Source organism: Leucoraja erinacea, chromosome 17 (assembly GCF_028641065.1).
Source record: "Leucoraja erinacea ecotype New England chromosome 17, Leri_hhj_1, whole genome shotgun sequence".
Taxonomy (NCBI): Eukaryota; Metazoa; Chordata; class Chondrichthyes; order Rajiformes; family Rajidae; genus Leucoraja; species Leucoraja erinaceus.
The window spans coordinates 39,166,790-39,189,701 of NC_073393.1; the positions used below are offsets into that span (position 1 = coordinate 39,166,790).

At 40.8% G+C, this 22,912-nt stretch overlaps 1 protein-coding gene across 2 annotated transcripts in view; it reads right to left on the minus strand.

Moving 5' to 3' along the window:
• def8 (differentially expressed in FDCP 8 homolog) overlaps positions 1-22,912 on the minus strand; it is a 37,543-nt gene that overhangs the window by 11,659 nt on the left and 2,972 nt on the right. For both annotated transcript variants that reach the window (XM_055649018.1, XM_055649019.1), the window contains exons 3-7: positions 17,034-17,128; positions 12,853-13,002; positions 8,303-8,444; positions 6,082-6,246; positions 861-988 (exon numbers count right to left, since the gene is read on the minus strand). In XM_055649018.1, coding sequence (XP_055504993.1) covers positions 861-988; positions 6,082-6,246; positions 8,303-8,444; positions 12,853-13,002; positions 17,034-17,128 — 680 coding nt within the window. The remainder of the gene's footprint in view (positions 1-860; positions 989-6,081; positions 6,247-8,302; positions 8,445-12,852; positions 13,003-17,033; positions 17,129-22,912) is intronic.

Genomic DNA, 22,912 nt, shown 5'->3' on the forward strand with positions numbered 1-22,912 from the left:
GCGCGCAACTGTCACGCGTCAGTCACTACCGGCCTGTCGCGTAAATGAAGGCCAAGTGTGGCAGGCTCTTTACACTGTAAGTAGTCACCACTGTGACTACATCCCGACTAACGGACTAGTGGCTGAAAACATTAGTAATATATGGTGACTGTGAGGCAAGACCCGGCCTGGATTATAGATTCGAGTGGTGTATAGTGTGTATGTGTGTTAGTATTTGGTAGAGCAGATCTACAGAAAGTACACCTTGTGCATTGTGGGTTAAATGCAAGCAAATGGGTCTAGCTCAACATCTTGGTTGGTATGGATGAGTTGGGCCGATGGCCTGTTTTCATGCTCCATGGCTTTATGACTAATTGCAGGACATCCCTGTTAGAGGAAATTGGATGTTTGACCTGTACCCTGACCCTGTATAGCTCCGATTGGGACAGACACAAAGAATATCTCATAGAACAGTGGTGAGTGTCAGTTTATTCAAGGACTTAACAAAATATACTGGGGAACACTCAGACAACCCAAAGGCTTTCAATGATTCACAACACCCATAGCCTTTTAATAGTCTTGTGATACACTTTTCCAGGGTTGGTGGTGGTGGAGGCAGAAATGATAGATAGGCACATGGATGTGCTGGGAATAGAAGGATATGGATCATGTACAGGCAGATGAGATTGGTTCAACATGTTCGGCACAAACAAGTTCTATGTTCTATATGGATTCTATAATATATAGGTTTAAGGACCAACATATACATATATCAGAATTTGCAAAACAAAAACATTCCACTCTCTATTTTCATAGCAGATATTAGATTTTTATGTTCCTTAACTGCAAAATGTTCTCTACTTCTCTTCAATGGCACCTACCTTATGTGCTTCAAAGTCCCAATTGTGTATGACACGTGCAGGAATGACTGCTACATCATTCCAGTGGCAGCTGCTGCAGTAATATTGGCCCGTATAGTCACACCTCCGTGCTTCAGTAGGCACACCGCCTAAAGTACAAAATAACATCCAAGTGAGGAGGCCAGAGGCAGAGATCAAGACGCAAAAAAGCAAGATAAATGGAATGTGTAAAAAGCAACTGCAGATAATAAACACAAAATGCTGGAATAACTCAGCAGGACAGGCCGCATCTCTGGAGAAAAAGAATGAGCGACGCTTCTGGTCTTGACATTTTATGTCTCTCTTCAAGATAAGTGGAATATTGTGTCCAGTCCAATAGTAAAAGCCACTAGGGGGCAGCAGATGGTCAGATGTTTGAAATGGGTTAGCCTGCAATGGCACTCGTTTCCATTGAACAAAACTCTGTTTGCATACCTAACCAAACTAAATATCGAAGCCACAATCCTTTAATATCTTTGACAAATTAGAAGATTCCAATTAAAGGTCGACATTATAAAACAAACCATGCGAATGACTAAAGCATTGCAATTTAAACATGGATAGTGCAAGCTCACAATGGAAGCCAAAAAAGTTGACGTACAAATCACCAGGTCACAAGACCACAACAATTAACATAAATATCTTCATATGGATATGAAGAATATATGTAGTACAGCTTGTCACTGAAAAGCCTGAATGCAAGTATCACCTGAATGCAATACCTGACTGAGTTTCTCCGGTTAGATTTTCTGCATAGAATTGACAGATTCATATTTCAAAATACACGCACCATAGTGCAGTATGTTTATTGTGTTTACAAGACCTCTGTGTAATTATCTTCTGTGTAATTATCTCCTTTGAATGTGGTATTTGTCCTTTTCATTATGGAATTGAAAGTCACCTTCTCCTCACAACCACATTGTCCAGTTGTCGCACCTTACCAAATCAAGGAATAGACAATAGACAATAGGTGCAGGAGTAGGCCATTCGGCCCTTCGAGCCAGCACCGCCATTCAATGTGATCATGGCTGATCATCCCCAATCAGTACCTCGTTCCTGCATTCTCCCCATATCCTCTGACTCTGCTATCTTTAAAAGCCCTATCTAGCGCCCTCTTGAAAGCATCCAGAGAACCAGCCTCCACCGCCTATTGAGGCAGAGAATTCCAGACTCACAACTCTCTGCGTGAAAAAGTGTTTCCTCATCTCCATTCTAAATGGCTTATTCCTTATTCTTAAACTGTGGCCCCTCGTTCTGGACACCCCCAACATCGGGAACATGTTTCCTGCCTCTTGCATGTCCAAACCCTTAATATTCTTATATGTTTCAATAAGATCCCCTCTCATCCCCTAGTATTTCTGGGAGATTGTTTGTGTCTTCTTTGGAGAAGACAGAACCAAAGTACTCGTATGACAGGTCTGCCATTTCCTCGTTTCCCATTATAAATTCCCCTGTCTCTGACTGTAAGGGACCCACATTCGTCTTCAATCTTTTCCTCTGCACATTTTCCACTTCAACTTTTACAGTCAGTTTTCATATTCCCTGCAAGCTTTCTTTCATGCCCCCCCCCCCCCCCTTTAATTCTGTTGAATTCTAAATTTCTCCCAGTCCTCCGGTTTGCTGCTTCCTCTGGCCAATTTATGCCTCTCCCTTGGATTTAACACTATCCTTAATTTCCCTCATTAGCCATGGTTGAGCCACCTTCCCCTTTTTATTTTTTCGCCAGACAAGGATGAACAATTTTGCGATCTTTAAATCTTTGCCATTGCATCTCCACCGTCAACCCTTTGGGTATAATTTGCCAGTCTATCCTAGCCAATACCCGTCTCATACCATCAAAGTCTCCTTTCTTTAAGTTCAGGACCGCAATCTCTAGATTAACCGTGTCACTCTCCTTCTTAATGCAGAATTCCACCATATCATGGTCACTGTTGCACAAGGAGCTTTACACACCAAGATTGCTAACTAATCCTTCCTCATTACACAATACCCAGTCTAGCATGGTCTGCCCTCTAGTCGGTACTTCTACATACTGGTTTAGAAAACCACCCCGTATACATTAAAGGAAATCCTCCTCCTCAACGCTGTTACCAATTTAGTTGGCCCAATCTATATGTAGATTAAAGTCACCCATGATAATTGCTATAGCTTCCTACACACATCCCTAATTTCTTGTTTGATCCTATCCCAAACCTCCCTACTGCTGTTTGGTGGTCTGTATACAACTCCAACAAGCGTTTTTTGCCCTAGGCTATTTTGCAGTTCTACCCATTCTACAACGTTCAAGCTAAAGAGCCTGTCCCACTTGGCAATGGGTGACGTTTCGGTTCGAGACCCTTCTTCAGACTGATGAAGAGTCTCGACCCGAAACATCATCCATTCCTTCTCTCCAGAGATGCTGCTGGTCCCGCTGAGTTACTCCTGCATTTTGTGTCCATCTTCAAATGACGTCACGTGCTCCAGACGGATGTGCGGACGCATGATGACGCGCGTGACCGTCGCGTGTCAGTCACTACCAGCCAAGTGGGACAGGCCCTTAATGTCTCTCCTTGCTATTGCATTAATCTCCTCTTTAACCAGCAATGCCACCACTCCTCCTTTTCCTTCCTGAATATTGAATAAGCATGGTGAGCTCTCAGCCGTGGAGTCACCCTGGAGCCATGTCTCCGTAATCTCAACTATATCATATCCGTTAATTGCTAACTGCGCATTCAATTCATCCCTTATTACGAATGCTCCTGGCATTAAGGCACAATGCTTTCAGGTTTGTGTTTTCTTTTCTCCCTTCTGCCTTTGCTTCCGTCCTCATTTTACAACGCTCTGTCTCCTTGCAATGGTTCCCATCCCCCTGCCCCATTAGGTTAAATGTAACCTTTCCTACACTCTCTTTCCCGTGAACTTCACGCATACGCTTCCACGTTGTTGACTATTTAGTTTAAACCCATCTGTGTAGCACTAGCAAACCTGCCTGCCAGAATGTCGATCCCCCTCCAATTAAGGTGCAAACCAACCCTTTTGTACAGGTCACCCCTGCCCCAGAAGAGATTCCTGTGATCTAGAAATCTAAATCCCTGCCCCCTGCACCAATCCTCAGCCACACATTCAGATCTATCTCCCTGTTCCTACCCTCACTAGCACGAGGTAGTGGAAGCAACCCAGAGATAATTGCGAGCGGTGTGGAACTAGAACAGAAGTGAGAATTTTAATTGAATTGAAAGATACAACGTAGAAACAGGCCCTTTGACCCACTGAGTCCATGCCGACAATTGTTCAACCATTCACACTAGTTCCATGTTATCCCATTTTTGAATGCGCTCCCCAAGTTTACGTTTCGTTTTATTATTGTCACATGCACTGAAGTACAGTGAACAATTGTGTTTATGGTTTGCTGCTTTTCCAATTTACAGAGGCCAATAAACCTGCAAGCCCGCATGTCTTTGGGCAGCGGCTCCACCAGCTGGTACAATGTTACTTTCTCAAACACAGTTGGTCCAGACAAGTTGAAAAGTACGAATGTCAGGGTGTTGTAATGGAAGTGTCAAGAGCTATAGATTTCATGTGGGTTTCAGTTCATCTATCTGTAGCACTGTTCTTTCCAATAGCCAATACTGTCCACTTCCAACTAAGAAGCCCAATGTTATGAAGTATTAATCATAGTATTACTAAAAAGACAAAGTGTAATGCTCAGCCAATGCTTTAAAATTTAAAAGACGTCTTTAAACAGTTTTATTAAACTAGTTAGACACAAAAAGCTAGAGTAACTCAGCGGGACAGGCAGCATCTCTGGAGAGAAGGAATGGGTGACGTTTCGGGTCAAGATACTTTTTCGGACTAGCAGGTTGGTAACCATTCAAAATTTGGAAACAAAAGCTGCTTTCTAGGCACCTGTCATTACTAATTATCCATGAGCAGGATGTTATATCCAAATCTAATTAAAAGCCATTGGTTACGATAACATTCCTGCTGCCACTCAGTTTCCTTACTACTGATTATCTTTTATTGCATTCATTCCCCCCACACCCACACTCTTTCCAACATTTAAGAGGTATTTAGACATAGAAACATAGAAAATAGGTGCAGGAGGAGGCCATTTGGCCCTTCGAGCCAACACCGCCATTCATTGTAAAAATGGCTGATTGTCCCCAATCAATAACCCGTGCCTGCCTTCTCCCCATATCTCTTGACTCCACTAGCCCATAGAGCTCTATCTAACTCTCTCTTAAATCCATCCAGTGATTTGGCCTCCACTGCCCTCTGTGGCAGGGAATTCCATAAATTCACAATTGTCTGGGTGAAAAAGTTTCTTCTCACCTCAGTCTTAAATGGCCTCCCCTTTATTCTAAGACTGTGGCCCCTGGTTCTGGACTCACCCAACATTGGGCACATTTTTCCTGCATCTAGCTTGTCCAGTCCTTTTATAATTGTATATGTTTCTATAAGATCACCCCTCATCCTTCTAAACTCCAGTGAATGCAAGCCCAGTCTTTTCAATCTTTCCTCATATGACAGTCCCACCATTCCAGTGATCAATCTCGTGAACCTAAGCTGCACTGCCTCAAGACACATAAGCCTGCAGTGAACAGAGGGATAGGGTCCAGAGGCAGACAGGAACATTTTGATTTGGCATCATGGTTGGTATAGAGCTGGTAGGCCGATGGGCCTATTCCTGTGTTGTACTTTTCTAAGTTTTAAGTACTTCAAAGCCGGTTTACTTTAAAATGTGCTAAGTGCAGATACTGCGTAAAAAAGATCACTTCAGAACACAATTATAAAATGCAAAGCCCTACATGAAGGGGTTGTCCCTTCAATAAATTCTCCTTCAATAAGAAATACAGCGCACCAGCCTCTTCACAAACATCTTTACTGGAGGTTTCCTACCAAGTGCAGATTCCAAGTCCGACCTTAAATTACATGTGATTTGATGGTTTCCTCACTCTTTTGCAGGTGAAAGGAAAATAGATTACAGGACAGTCACTAAATCCTGTCACCATACATCAATGATGAAGGAATAATGCCTTCACTGCAATAAGACACTCTAAATCAGTCAATCATGTTCCTAAGGACTACAAGACAGATACATTTAGGTACAAAATGTAGCAAATTATTCAAAAAAAACAAATTGTAAACTTTTTATTCATGGGGTAGCTCCAAGCAATCTGTAAATTAGTTTAGTCTTCGAAGTAGATTATAACAGAATACTTACGAAGGGATATTGGCTGTCGACAGTCTGCACACCGGTAATCTTGTCTGTCCAGTCCCACTTCTGGGCAAATGCTTAGTTCAAATTCAGACTGGTGGCTAACCTTTGACCTTACACAAGCTTTGGTAATTTGGTTCAAGCATTTACTATGGCAGCGGTAGTAACAACCTATCAATAAAATTAAAGAGTTAAAAAAGCAGAAATCACACGTTCTCAAGCAATTGTGTTTATTCTTTTGGAATGTATCTATTTCTGCTTCAGGATGCTTTGTTTCAGAAGATAGATTTTTCACTGGGTTGCCAGGGTATCAATCCCTCAACTAAAACAAACCAAAACAAATTATTTTGCTACTCCAGATTAATGGAGCTACATTGTAATCTGGTATTGTGCAATTAAATTGATGTATTAAGGCACACATTCTGTTTAACATATAACCATATAACAATTATAGCACGGAAACAGGCCATCTCGGCCCTTCTAGTCCGTGCCGAACACTTACTGATGATCACTATTTGCTGAATACATCTTGTTTCCAGCAAAATGTATTTAACTATCTTATGAATAAATTCTCAGAAGATAGTTAAATACATTTGGATATGCAAGTTTTACCCGTCATTTTTAAACATTTAAGTATTACAAAGGGTGCTTTGCTTTCTTCAAAGTACATGTCACCACCAAAAAATTGAAGATGAGTTTTAACATGTATTCGTCTTATTCCAATTAAATACGCAATCATTTGAATATGGATCAAAAGCGACAAGCTTTTGATCGGCAATCGATGTTACAATAATGAGTAAATAATAGATCAGGCATTCGTAAGCTATTTTCTATGAAAGATTAAAGAAAAACAGTGAAACATGGAGGCAGTGTTGCAGCTGGTCGAGCTGTGCCTCACAGGTGCTGCCTCAGGTGCTGTCTGTGTGGAGTTTGCATGTTCTACCCTGTGACCATGTGGGTTTCCTCAGGGTGCTCCAGCTTCCTCCCACATCCGAAACTTGCACAGGTTTTTAGGTTAATTGGCCCCTGTTAGATAGCCTTTAATGTGCAGGGAAGGATTAGAAAGTCAGATAACATGGAACAAGTGGGGATTGATTCTCAGCATGGAGTCAGTGGGCTAGATCCCGTTTCCATGCTGTATCTCTAAGATAGCTGATCTTCACAATACCAGAAAGGAAAAGGTGTATTTTTTTTTCTCTAGCTAACATTTTATCATAGTGTCAAGGATAACCTATCAATTTGAAGCGAGACATTGTTTAAGAATAATCCATTTATGGTCATGATAGCCTTCCACTTTCATACTACTGAAATCACTGGCCACAATGTCCTATAGAGCTGAACAATAAAAAAGTATCAATAAAAATTAGAGACCATTTAGAACAAAATACATTAACAATTTTAAAAACATCAAACCCTGCGCAGGTAGTTTGATTTAAAATGATGCCAGCGATCGCATCTGGTACAGTTTCAGTATCTTCAGTCATCAACTGAGGACCTGCCAACATGGAGCTCTACAAGCTAAATTTGTCTCAAAACTAAAATTCAAGCCCTGATTCCGTTTTTTCAATTAACTTAAAAACAAGCTTACAAAAAAAAGTGCAATTGATTTAGTTTAGTTTTGAGATACAGTGCGGAAACAGGCCCTACGGCCCACTGAGATGTGTACACCACTATCACCCGTACTCTATCCTACATTCAAGGGACAATTTACAGAAGCCAATTAGCCTACAAACCTTCACGTCTTTTGGAATGTGGGAGGAAACTGGAGCACCCGGAGGAAACCCACGTGGTCACAGGGAGAACGTACAAACTCCACTCAGACAGCACCCGTAGTCAGAATCAAACCCGTGTCTCTATGCTATAAGGCAGCAACTCTGCACTACTGTGCCACCACTGCAAGTTAAATTGATTAGCTGGTTTTGTTTCTTGTGACTAACCAGCATGATATCCATACAAGTGAATAACAAAAATACCTGCCATTTCTTAAATGGGGGACCAGGCCTCCCGTGGGGGCTATGGGCGAGTGGTTGAATATTGCGTTGGGGGAAACGGGTTGCGTTTGGGGAGCAGGCCACCCGTGTGACAGGGGGTCCCACTTAGTCTAGCATTTTACCGAAAGTGCTTTGGGTGGGATATTCAAATATTAATAGATTACGTATGATTCTTTACAATTGTCATTTTAAAAAGTACTAAGAAAATGAAAAACGGATAAACAGTAAGCATTCACCTGTGCAGATATACCAGGTTTGAAGCAAGCCCCATATAATGGTGCTACACTTGTCACAGAACTGTTTGACACTTTTGCTTTTCTCCTTGTAGAAACGGTGCTCAAGCAGAATTTGAATATTTGGCTCATCCTCATCGGGGTCCTGTGAAGGATATCAAATACATCGATTAAAATGAAATATTGGGGTTTTCTTATTGTAAGGAATTACTGGATTTAGGCTAAGCAACGAAGGGCTAACAATATATTTCCAGGTCAGAATGGCGTGCAATTTGGAGGGGAATTTACAGGTGGCATTGTTGAAATGCATTTGATCCCCTCATCCTGTGTGGTAGTGATGAAAGATTTGGGGGGTACTATCAGAATAACCACAGCACTTTTTGCTGTTTGAACACGATGTAGTCAGAGTGTGCTGGTGGTGTAAAGACTGAGTGTTTTGGGTGGTTGAAATGGCAGTCAAGTGAGCTGTAATGGTTTGGATGGCATTGAGCTTCTTGAATGTTTTTGGTGCTGCAGTCATTGGGCAAGTCGTGTGTAATCATCATACTCCTAAATTGGGTCCTGTACACGATGACAAGGTTTTGCGGTGTGTCGGGAGTGCTTCTAACTTTCAGCATGATATTTATGTGGCAGGTCAATGATGCACCGTGGATATTGATGATGGGGCACAAATGTTAATTAACACTTAACGCCCATGTCCAAATGTCTATTAAGATCTTGAGACCAGGCATGGTCTGCTTCATTTGAAGGGGAGTTGCAAATGAAATGGAGCAGAGCCAAGCATAGCCCAGGAATAGGTCTTTTGGTTTCACAATGTATGTGCCCAGCATGATGCCGAGTTAAGGTAATTGCCTCTACCTACACATGCTCCCTGCATATCAATGTGTACATCTGAATGCCACTATCCTGCCTCCACCCCTGTTCAAGTCACCCACCATCCTAGGCTAAAAAAATAACTTGTCCTAACATCTCTTTTAAACTTTGCACTTCTCACCTTAAAGCTATGCCCGGTCTCATAATTTTATTGCTCCAGAGAAAATAATCAGTTTACCCAAACTCTCCTTAGCCAATACCCTCTAATCCAGGCAGCATTCTAGTAAATCTCTCCTGCACTCTCGCCAACACCTCCACATCATGCCTGCAAGGGGGCGAACAGAGTTGCATACAATTCTCCAAATACGCCTAACCGTATTAGGCCTATAAAGTTCAATATGACTTCCTGATTCTTATACTCAATTCCCCAATTGATGAAGAAAAGCACATGATACACCCCTTTTACCACTTATCTACTTGTTCATAAGACACACAAGCAGAATTAGGCCATTTGGTTTATTGAGTCTGCACTGCCATTCAATTATGGCTGATCTATCTTTCTCTCTCGATCCCATTCTACTGCCTTCTCCCAGTTACTTTTGACACTCTCTTACTATTCAAGAAGCTATCGATCTCCACTTTAAAACTACCCAGTCTTTGTTTCCACAGCCATCTGTAGCAATGAACTCCACAGATTCACTGCTCTCTGGCTAAATTCCTCCTCTTCTCCATTCCAAAGATACGTTGTTTTATTCTGAGATTGTGCCCTCTGGCCCTTGACTCTCCCACTAGTGGAAATGTCTTCTTCACCTCCACTCTATCCAGGCCTTTCACTATATGGCAAGTTTCAATGAGATCCCCCCTCATCATTTTAAACTCCAGCAATTACAGGCCCAGATCTTTCAGATAATGCTCATACATGAACCCAATCATTCCCTGGATCATTCTTGTAAACCTCCTCTGCACCCCTTCCAATGCCAGCACGTCCTTCCTCACATACGGGGTCCAAAACTGCTCCTAGTACTCCTAATGCAGTCTACTCAGTGTCCTACAGAGCATAAGCATTACATCCCTGCTTTTATATTCTAGTCCTCTCGTAATGAATGTTCACATTGCATTTGCCTTCCTTACTGCTGATTCAACCAGCAAATTAAGCTTTTGGGAACCCTGCACCCGCACTCCCAAGTCCCTTTGCACCTCCTATTTCTGAATCTTTTCCCCATTTAGAAAATAGTCTAAGCCCTTATTCCTAATACCAAAGTGCATAACTGCACACTTTGCTACGCTGTATTCAATCTGTCACTGTTTTGCCGACTCTCCCAACCTGTCCAAGTCCTTCTGCAGAATTCCTGTTTTCTTTACACTACCTGCCCCTCCACCTATCTTCGTATAATCTGCAAATTATTCATAAAGCCATCAATTCCATCATCCAAATCATTGACATATAATATAAAGAGTAGCAGATCCAACACTGACCCCTGTGGAACACCATCAATCATTGGCAGCCAACCATAAAAGGCCCCCTTTATTCCCACTATTTGCCTACTGCCAATTAGCCAATCTTCTCTCCAGGTTATCTATATCTTCCCTCTATTACCACGGGCTCACATTTTGTTTTAGCAGCCTCAAATGTGGCACATTATCAAAGGCCTTCTGAAAATCCAATTAAATTCCATCCATTGACTCTTCTTTCTCTATCCTATTTCCTTCCTCAAAGAATTCCAACTGGCAAGATCTCCCCATCACAAAGCCACGATAACTTCAGGCTGTTTTATCATGCGCTTTTAATTACGCTGAAACCATCCTTAATAATGGGCTCTAAAATCTCACCAGTCACTGAAGTCAGGCTAACCAGCCTATGGTTTCCCCTCTTTTGCCGAGCTCCCATCTTGAATAGAGTAACATTTGCATATTGTATTTGTATAGACATTTAGGGAGCCAAGAACATAGAACCAAAGATCCCTCTGTATGTCAATGTTGTTAAAGATCTTGCCATTATCTGTATGCTTTCCTCGTGCATTTGACCTCCAACACCTCATACTTGCTCAGAATAAATTCTATCTGCTATTTCTCCACACATTTCTGTAGCGGATCTATATCCCGCTCAATACTTTGACAGTCTTCAAACTGTCCGCAACTCCACCAATTTCAGTTTTGGCTGTCCGCTACTCACCAACTCTTCTACATTTACGTCCAAGTCGTCTATAAATCTTGCAAACCGAAGGGTCAGCACAGATACCTGTGGAGCTCTACAGGTCCCAGGCCTTCAGCCAGAATAATGGCCTTCCACCTTAACAACTGACTGGCGAGGTGGAATCAGGCTGCTCCTGCCCACAACATTGCACTTGACCATAAGTTAAGCATCCAAATTGTATGTATCCATTCTCTAGGACAAACGATTGCCAATCTATCTCTTTTCTCCATCTACTCGGAAAAACATTTACCTGTGACCAGAGTTAGTTTCAGACCAAACTATTTCAGTGCTTGCTTTGGCTAAGTTGCCATCCTCATATTCTAGTCTATATAAAGTACTGAAGACAAATTTCCCCTATCTTCAATCTGCATCGGCTACAAGTTCCACAAATTCAAATTTCCTCCAATCTCCACTACCAGTAAAGCTATTCCTCTCACCCAAACAGCTTGTGCATTTTCATCCCCACCCCACTTGAGTGGTGTGGGAGTGGCCAATCCTCTAACTTCTTCTACAAATTACTCACTGCACTTTCTTTAAAGAACTTTCTTTTGAAAACCTTGAGGATGAAACTTTTGGTCACCTCTCTATATTACCTTTTTTAATTTGGGTTTACTCATTGTACTACACATTGCTGGCAAAGTGCTGCAGTCTTTTTGTGCAAACATATAATTACACAATCCAAGCTGCAGTTGAAAACCGTTGGAGATACAATACTTGATAACACCATACTGAAATTAGTGCCAAGAAATGTGATTTGTTTCAGCAACAACTTTTTCTGCAGACCCAATAGTAAATGCTTCCATTTCCATTACATACCAAATACTTATCGGAAAAGTACCACCTGTGGCGCCAGCCAGTGGTTAGGCCACTCAATATGAGAGCCTTCGGCAGTCACGTGACTGGGTAATGTCGGGAAGGCGTTGTCACAGGGTTTAGGGGGAGCGCCCTAGTATAAGTATAGAGCCCCAGGTCAGCCTTCCCCCATTCATGTGTGTGTTGATCTCTTTACTACATCAATAAAGATCTCTTTCATTCACCACGCGTGGCTTGCTTATTCACCCGCCATACACCCTTTTTAAGTGTAATATTTAATGTCTCCTCCATTTGTTTTGTCAATAAATGTAATGCAAATGTTTTGGTATTGGAGCCACAACTAACACTCATCTTTTTTCAGTAGGTCACAGAGCATCTTGCCACAGGCACTCCATGATCTGAATAATAATTACAGCATTTAATTCACCTTATTTAGTCACTCAAATCCGTCATGCTTTTTAAACATTTCCAACCAACTTCCCAAGGAGAATAACTGAAGTCATCTCAAATCACTCTACTTTTTCCACTATCTTTTCATTGATCCTGCTAAATTCTAAATATTTCTGGATGTCTCTGCTCCTATATCCTATTTAAACTGCACTGTTGAGTGTGAATAATGAGCATCATGAGCTACCAATGATTAATTTCTCAGTTTTCTGTATTAGATTTCATGCTGCTCACTTCAATCTGTTTAAAATTGCATAATTATAATATTTCAATGCACAATACCAACCTTCAATTCTTGTAGTTTAAGCCGAAGGTGAATAAGTTTTACAACAGCATCTTTCTGCTTCTCAGAATGTTCAGGCAAGTCTAAGATAACTTGCTTCACTTCATCAATTGCACGCTTTAGATTTTCAATATCAAATGCCACAAACGATCCCTGCATAATACAAAGACAGCAGAAAGCAAACACTGATCAAAGTGAAAATATTAAATTACTTGCATTTGGTGCCTCAGAATTAGAAGCCATCCATCAACTCTAACATTCTTGTACCGGTAATTCTGCTATAATGCAATATGTCCATTCCTAAGAAATCTTGTGTCATATAAAATTGTGTTAGGAAAATAATTGTGTCAATCGTGTAAAAAGGGGTTAAGAGCCAAAGAATATTAGACTTGCAATAACAAAGTTCCCTCCCCTGTCCCTTGTCCCCTGCAGGTTTTTCAAAATAAAAGATCAGTTTTATAGCTTTGAGTTTATTTTTGTTCCAGCAAGCTAAAAGTGCTAGAAGCTTTATTTAACATTGCGTAATACAGTATAATTGCACGTGTCAATAGAAGCGTTGCTTGTCAATTGCAATTATCCAGTGAAACTGACAAACTGTGTTCTTAAGAGGTAACAGAGTCCTATTACTGCGGGAGGTTATATAGAAACAATTTTATTTTTTTCTAGTGTCTTTTTGCAAGAAGCCTTTTCTGTTTGACAATTTCTAAGGTATCTTTTAAATAGTTCTTTGTTTCCAGATTGAAATCAGCTCATATAATACAAATAGTGCTCCCCACTTTATCGTTCACGTTATATCCAATTCATGGTACGGACACACACTTTAAAGCAGGGATACCTGTACATTTATAGATTTTTCAAACCAACAGCTAGATGCAAATGTCAAACTTTAATCAACCCTATAATCTCCCACTATAGGGCTGAAATTAGTGCACTCTGCACCAGAAGCTCTCTTGCTGGAACAACTTGGACACCATTACTTGAACTGCATTAAGGAATGGACCTTATAGTACATCAATATTTTCCAGATAGGGAACACTCGATTGATTTATTTCGCACACAGTTCTCTTGACATATACTGATACAGTCTGTGATGGCAGTGACATACTTATTTAGGTTGGCCGCTGAGTATTTGAATATGGACCAGTCCACTGACTCAAAGCAGTCACATATGAACTCATCTGTTTCCTCTGACCAGCATTGTGGGACTTTCTGTACTGCATCTTCACGCTTCAGTTTCCGCCTGTAAGCAAGGAGTGGGAGCACAACCTGATGTCAGCTTTTCTAAAGTGAGGGTGGGGGAAGGAAGCAGTTGTGGAATAAAACCAAAAGAACAAGAGGAAACTTGTGGTCACAAACTCCACACAAGCAGCACCAGAGGCCAGGACATAACTTGGGTCATTGGAGCTGAGAGACAGCAGCTCTGCTATCTGTGCCACTGTGCAGGGATAAACAAGAGTCAATAGATGTACTCAGAGCTTTGGTAAGATCCTGTATTAAATGGTTACCATGAAAAAAAAAGCAAACACATGATGTAGTAGATAACATATTGGCACAGACAGAAGATTCACTAGCAAGCAAGAGACATAGATAGAGACACAAAATGTCTTAATATGTTGGCAATATGCTATATGCAGTACGTCAGAAATTTAATCCTGCAGCCTCAACCTTTTACTCTTTATACAAACAACTTGGATGAGGGAACAGGGGAATAGTTGTTCCATTTGCAGACAGCATGAAGATCGATTGGAAAATAAGTTGTGAAGAGAAAAAGGTGGCTATAAAGGGATATGGATAGAAGAAAATGATCAAGCACATAGAATACAATGTCAGAATTGTTTATTTTTGCAGAAAATTAAAAAAATGGACACATTATCTAAATGGCAAGAGATTTCAGAACTATGAAATGCAGAGCAATTCCAAATTTCGGTGCAAATAAATCAGAAATTAAGCAAAATTATATAATTTCTTACCAGGTGGATGAAACAATGGTAGTAGGTTATATTTGAGTTATATCAGGCATTGGTGAGAATTGGTATTGTTATTCAAGAAAGGATGCAGTTCGGAGAAGGTTTATTACTCTAAATACATGGCATGGAGAGTTTATCTTACAAAGATGGGTTTGATATTAGAAACTTCTATCTGATAGAGTTCAGAAGAATCATAGATTCTTACAGGATGGAAACAGGCCTTCCGGCCAACTTGCCCATGACAACCAAAATGTTCCAGCTACGCTGGTCCCACCAGTCCATGTTTGGACCATATCGCACTAAATATTTGCTATCCATGTACCTGTCCAAATGTCTTCTAAATGATGTTTTAGTACCTGTCTTAATTACATGCCCTGGGAGCTTGTTCCATATACCCACCATTCTCCATGTGAAAAAGCTGCCCCCAGGTTGCTATCAAATCTTTCCCCTCTCACCTTAAACTTGAGTCCTCTGGTTCTTGATTCCCTTACTCTGCAGGTGTCTCCTAAAATGCACCACCTTGCACTTATCTGCATTAAACTCTATTAACCATTCCTCAGCCCTTTTGCCCAACTGATCAAGACTCTGCTATAATTCTTGATAACCATCTTCATTGTCTAGTCCACCTATTTTGTTGTCATCTGCAAACGTACTAATCATGCCTTGTACATTCTCATCGAAACCGATGATATAAACCACAAACAGCTGTGGTCCCCACACCAATCCAAGGCACACCACTAATTGCAGGACTCTAGTCCGAAAAACAACCTTCCACCATCACCCTCTGCTTCCTTCCATGAAGCCAATTCTCTACCCAGTCGTGAGGAAAAGAACCTCAGATGCTGGTTTATATCGAAGATAGACATAAAATGCTCGAGTAACTCAGCGGATCAGGCAGCATCTCTGGAGAAAAGGAATAGGCGACATTTCGGGTCAGGCCAAGAAGATTCCCGCACAAAACATCACCTATTCCTTTACTCCAAAGATGCTGCCTGACCCGCTGTTACTCCAGCATTCCGTGTCTATCTTCTCTATCCAGTCAGATAGCTCTCCCTGGATCCCATACAATCTGGCCTTTCAGAGTAGCCGATCATACGGAACCTTATCAAATGCCTTATTGATGTCATCCCTAATCATTCTTATCCATGTACCAGTCCAGGTGTCTTTTAAGTACTCTTTATAGTAGCTGACTAAACTATCTCCTTTAGCAGCTCGCTCCATGTACCCACTATCCTCAAGATTTAATAGGAACCGAATGGGCTATATTTTCGCTTGGAAAATATAGTCCATTCGGTTCCTATTAAATCTTGTCCCTCACACCTTATACCCATGTTCGCTAGTTCTTGATTACCCCAAGTTGGGTAAAATACTCGCCCCATCTACTCCAATCATGATTTTATACACCTCTACAAAATCACCCCCCTTCAACCTCTCGTGAACATAAAGTGTGAAAATGAAATGGAAGAGTGGGGGTGAGGGAGTGGGGAGGACAAGATCTATTGAGGGAGAATTTAAAGCTATTGGCTCACTTAAAAAATAAAGGGGCCATTATTTAATACAAATGAAAAAAATGTTTTCTTTGCTTCTTTGATGAATGGAATATTTTGATATTGTTCAAGGCTGATTTAGGTGCTTCATTAGTTTACTTTAAACAGTGGTGATTAGCCAGTGGTGATTATAAAATTCTGAGTCGATGTTGCAAAGAAGCTATCCATGATCTTATTAAATGGCAAAGGGTACTTGAGATACCAAGTAGCCTATTCCTGCATGTTTTTAAAATCACCACTTTCTTCATTCAGAGTGAAGAATGTATATGGAGTGAGTGTATATGGAACAAGTTGCCAGAGAAAGCTGGAGAGATTTAATCACTTGTATATCTGGATTATTGGCAAATGCTGAGTGGATTTTCTTCCTGCGTTACGAATGACCCGATTTAGGGAAATCCAACTTTAGGCAAATTCTCCTATTCATTTTTACGGCATATTCAAGCTAATATTAGTATTATTTCATGATAATCAATGATTTGAAACAGTACATATTCCATTTGTTTAATAATGCAGTGTATGCGTGATTAGTGAATGAAATGAAAGAATTAAAGCAAGTGTATGTACAGTGACAAGACATGGATTATGATAGAAAACAAGTTTCTGATTTGTTGAGGAATCGTTTTATGGACAGTTGTCAGGAATGGACTCTTATATAGGTATCAATGCTCACCACTGGTTTTGAGAAATGATCCTCTGCCAAGCCAAGATCCATAACTCTGTCTGCATGTTCATTAGCCTTTCTACACAAGGAATCTATATGCAGTTCTGAAAGAAAAACAAATCATTAATGGAAATAGGAGCTACTGCAATTGACAAATACAGTGCCTTCCATAATGTTTGGGACAAAGACCCATCATTATTTATTTGCTTCTGTACTCCACAATTTGAGATTTGTAATAAAAAAAAAAAATCACGTGCACATTGTCAGATTTTATTAAAGGCCATTTTTATACATTTTGGTTTCACCATGTAGAAATTACAGCTGTGTTTATACATAGTCCCCCCATTTCAGGGCACCACAATGTTTGGAACAAATGGTTTCACAATTGTTTGTAATTGCCCAGGTGTGTTTAAATGCCTCCTTAATGCAGGTATAAGAGAGACTTTCCATCACCGTTGGAAACTTTTATTGCTGTTTATCAACATGAGGACCAAAGTTGTGCCAATGAAAGTCAAATATGCCATTATGAGACTGCGAAACAAGAATAAAACTGTTAGAGACATCAGCCAATCCTTAGGCTTACCAAAAATCAACTGTTTGGAACATCATTAAGAAGAAAGAGAGCACTGGTGAGCTTACTAATCGCAAAGGGACTGGCAGGCCAAGGAAGACCTCCTCAGCTAATAACAGAAGAATTCTCTCTATGATAAAGAAAAATCCTCAACACCTGTCCGGCAGATCAGAAGCACTCTTCAGGAGTCAGGTGTGGATTTGTCAATGACCACTGTCTGCAGAAGACTTAATGAACAGAAATACAGAGGTTACACTGCAAGATGCAAACCAATGGTTAACCGTGAAAATAGGATGGCCAGGTTACAGTTTGCCAAGAAGTACTTAAAAGAGCTGGAAGTTCTGGAAAAAGGTCTTGTAGACAGATGAGACAAAGATTAACTTATATCAGAGTGATGGGAAAAACAAAGTATGGAGGAGAAGGAGGAGGAACTGCCCAAGATCCAAAGCATACCACCTCATCTGTGAAACACAGTGGTGGGGGCGTTATGGCTTGGGCATGTATGGCTGTTGTACTGGCTCACTTATCTTCATTGATGATACAACTACTGATGGTAGTAGCATAATGAATTCTGAAGTGTATAGACACATCCTATCTGTTCAAGTTCAAACAAATGCCTCAAAACTCATTGGCCGGCGGTTCATTCTCCAGCAAGACAATGATCCCAAACATACTGCTAAAGCAACAAAGGAGTTTTTCAAAGCCAAATTATAGTCAATTCTTGAGTGGCCAAGTCAATCACCCAATCTGAACCCAATTGAGCATGCCTTTTATATGTTGAAGCGAAAACTGAAGGGTACTAGCCACCAAAGCAAGCATAAGCTAAAGATGGCTGCAATACAGGCCTGGCAGAGCATCACCAGAGAAGACACCTAGCAACTGGTGATGTCCATGAATCGCAGACTTCAGGCAGTCATTGCATGAAAAGGATATGCAACAAAATACTAAACATGACTACTTTCATTTACATGACACTGCTGTGTCCCAAACATTATGGTGCCCTATAAAATAAGGAGGCAAACAAAATTTAACGTGAATAAAATCATAATTTTAATTTTAATTCATTTAACTCAAGTCTATCTCCAAAATTAAAATGATTGAAAGGGGACAGCTTTGTCAGTTTTTAACAAAGCTGAAAACTGCTTTGTTAGTTTACTTTGATAGTAAAAGTAACTTTTTATAATTTATACATAATTTATTTTATCTCAAGTCTTCCTTAGGATCACGAGAGTTACGAAAGCTTTAGTTTTCTGTTTAGTTTAGCATGTGACCCTTTGTTGCATCACATGCAACTATGATAGATGCAGAAAGTGAAACAACTCTGCAGGGGAATGGAAATATGCACATTTAAAAGCTTAACTTGACCATTATTCAAAAATGACGTTTAAACATTCCATATCTTCTTCTGTTAATCATCAGCACAACCATTCCCCAGATTCATTGCAACCCGACTGCCTGAAATTCATCACGGATTTCCTCCACACACAGAGACAAAATAGTTACAACAAAATGAATCAGCAGAATATTGCTGGCAGATACAACAGACAACCACCATTGCAGAAGTTAGAAAAACCACCATTGCAGAAGTTAGAAAAACCATCATTGCAGAAGCAACCACCAGTTTCAAAATCTCCATCATCTTCTATTGAAGTCGACACTGTATGTTCAAAATTTACAGATGGAAAAGTTTAGGAAGATCAAGCAGTGCCAATGTGAATTTTACTGGCTAAGTAGCAGCACCAATGGGGAGAGAAATTGAAAAATAAATCTACCTTGAAGATGATGGAAATAGTGGAAATATCAAGCTTATTTGTTGAAAGTAATGAGGAATTAGTAATCTGCTTTAAATGAGGCAAAATTAATTGCAATTTTGTAACTAAACATGTCAATTTAGTTAGTCATTCATGCTACAGAAAGAACATGTATCTAACAACTGGCTACAAATCATTACTATACGTAGAAAACATGACTACATCAATTGTACTAAAAGATACGGATCAAAATGATATGACTGGAGATTTATGGGCCTGACCCACTTAGGGGACTGCCAGGGACTGGTTTAATGAAATTCACCTACTACACCTGGCGACAACCTACGACAACACCTACGACAACCTACGTCAGCAAAAATTGTTGCCACTGTCTATGAAAAATTTTCACCAAGTTGAAAATTTTGTGGCATTCGCCTGTAGTCGCCCAAAAAATCGCCTAAGTGGGACAGGCCCATAAATCTTTTTGAATAAAGTGCATAATATAAACAAACTTACAGTTATATGTCTTCCATGTCTTTCAGCTAGTCAATTACTTTTGAAATACATTCACTGCCAATTCATACATAGCAAGCTCTTCCAACTAATTTTAGAGTCATTAGATAATCTGTTTTTCTGTTATGGCGCCTAGATCCTGGGAATAATTCCCCTGATCATTTTGAAATAGGCCATGGAAATGTTTAATTCCCACAACAGTTTAACATCTCTTCCTTAAGATGGTACAGCACTCGATACTTCACAGGAACAGCAGTGTGTTCATGTCCCTAGATTTCAATCTGCTCCCTCAGAAATGAGCTGATACCTTATTAGTAAATACAATGTGCAGCCCACTCCCAGGTTACATTGATGTTTCATTCCTGAGAGCTGTTCATCGGTCAGAAATGAACAAAAATGGTGTGGGGTGGGGGGGATGATCATACAAACATCTGTGACAGGAGAGCGAATTGGCATGGAAAATTTGTCTGCCAGCCAGCCTTACTGCCTCAGTTGAATGAGTGAGTGAATCTGCTCAGTGCTTCCAGCTCAACTCGCTCAACTCAGCCCGATTGTTGCAGCTCGGGATGGAGGGATGGGGTGGTTGAGAAGAAAGCGTGGAAATACCCATCACCACTCAGCTGAAAATGTCTGCAGCTCAACAGTTGCCTGCAAACCCATGCCTATAAATCCCACCAATAACCTAGGGAAGGCCTTGTATTGCTTAGAAAATGATTCAAATTTGCAGTCACGTGTAAAGAAAAAGACAAATAAACTGCAAGGCCTACTTGCATTTATGAATGATCCTTACACATAAAACCTGCCCCGAAAGCTTAAAAAATGTGTAATTTGGGCAAATACCTATCTAACTACTGTCCTACAAAGTAGGTAGACACAAGATGCTAGAGTAACTCAGCGGGTCAGGCAGCATCTCTGGAGAGAAGGAATGGGTGACGTTTTGGGTCGAGACCACTTCTTCAGACTAGACTTCAGTAGCAATGTTACAGAAACAATTAATACTGCCTGAAAATTCCAGATCTATCCTGTCTTTGACACATTAAGACTTTCTTCACTGTTGGGTTAATATTCTGGAACTCGACTTAACACCATTCTGACTGGTCCAAGGTTTAGTTTAGTTTTGGGTTAGAGATACGGCGAGGAAACAGGCCCTTTGGCACACCGAGTCTGCGCCAACCAGCAATCCCCGCACATTAACACCATTCTACATGCACGAGGGACAATTTATACTTATACCAAGCCAATTAACCTACAAACCTGTACTTCTTTGGAGTGTGCGAGGAAAACGAAGATCTCGGAGAAAACCCACATGGTCACTGGGAGAACATACAAACTCCGTAGTCACGATCGAACCCGGTCTCTGGTGCTGCAAGCGCTGCAAGGCAGCAACTCGACCACTTTGCCACCGTGCATAAATTCAAAGTAGTAGCTGATTAGCTGCTTTGGCCAATTATACCACACTCTTGTGGAGGAAAAAGGATCCTGAAACCAAAACACAAGCAGCTGACTCTGCCTGTTCTCCTTTGGTTGTGAAAGAGTTCCTGTCCTGATAAATGATGCTAACCCAAATTTTTCTCAAGTCTGAAATGAACAGAAACAACTGTGATAGGAGAGGGAGACGATGAAGCCTGCCTGCGTCACCGGCACAGCGAGTGAGCTTGCTTGATGTTCCCAGCTCTGTTTGGCTCAACGCAGCCGGAGTGTTGCTTCACATCCACATGTATGGATGTCCATAAGTCGAAACTCATAACCCCATGAATGCCTGTGTTCTGCTTCATTCAAACCGCATAAGTGCAGAAACCAATAAATACTGAATTTTTTTCTTTGTCATCTCGCTGATTAGAGCACCATGGGTGGGTGAGTGCAAATCCAAAATCAATGCAGCAGCACTGCACGTTGAGACTTGAACATATTGTAGGAACAGTTTTATCTTGTTATTTATAATGATATGCTTTTTTGAAACAATTACTGGTATAGACCACACAAAAGAAATGACTCCCTTTAAACTGAATTCTACTGAATTGATCGATTTTACCCAGGATAAAAGTGGTATCACTATATGGTAAGCTTGAGGAAAAACGTTTTCACCTCGAGAGTTGTGAATCTGTGGAATTCTCTGCCACAGAAACCAGTGGATATATTCAAGGGAGAGTTAGATATACCGTATTTCCCAGCAATGAAGACGCACGAGAGGGAGGGAGAGGGAGAGGGAGAGCGCCGCGGCAACAGTGAGTGAGTTGCTGGCATGATCCCCGACCCCCTCTTTCTCAACGCTCCTGTCCTCCCCGCAACTTTACCCCTGGCCAGACTCCCCACACGCTGTGAAAGGAACTCCCCCCACCCCAGTGGTGCTGTCCTTTTACAGTCGCTTCCCATCAGCCAGCAATGATGGATAGAGTTGGCTATCTTTCTTGGCTAACGACCTAACCTTCGGCCTCCAAGACGCAGGTAACTTTTTGTGCCTTATTTTTGGGTAAAAAAATAGCATCTTCATTGCCGGGAAATATGGTAGCTCTCAGGGCTAACCAAGGGATATGGGGAAATAGCAGGAACAGGGTACTGATTCTGTTTGACCAGCTTTGATCATATTGAATGGTGGTGCTGGCTCGAAGGGCCGAATGGCCTACTCCTGCACCTACTTTCTATGTTTCTAAGTTCTTTGGACAGCAGGAGTATATTGTAGTAGCTCTCTCTTCACACTGTGTTTTTGATTTTCTGTTTTTGGATTGAATTCTGTTTTTAATTTGTGTCTCTGTGATGTCTTTATTACTTATTTTATTCCGATTATATGTTTTTATTCCGATTACTATGTAAGGTGTCCTTGAGATGTATGAAAGGCACCCATTAAATAAAATGTATTATTATTATTATTATTATTATCATGATCAATTTCACTTACTGCCAAATCTATTCCCTAATATTCACTAATGCTTAGGAAAGAATTACCTGTGGATTGGTAATAATTTAAATTTGGATTGCTGCATGCAAGGTACATAATGGAAGATCAATGGGAAACTAGGCCGCTATAACTCCCTATATTTCCAAACTCCACCATG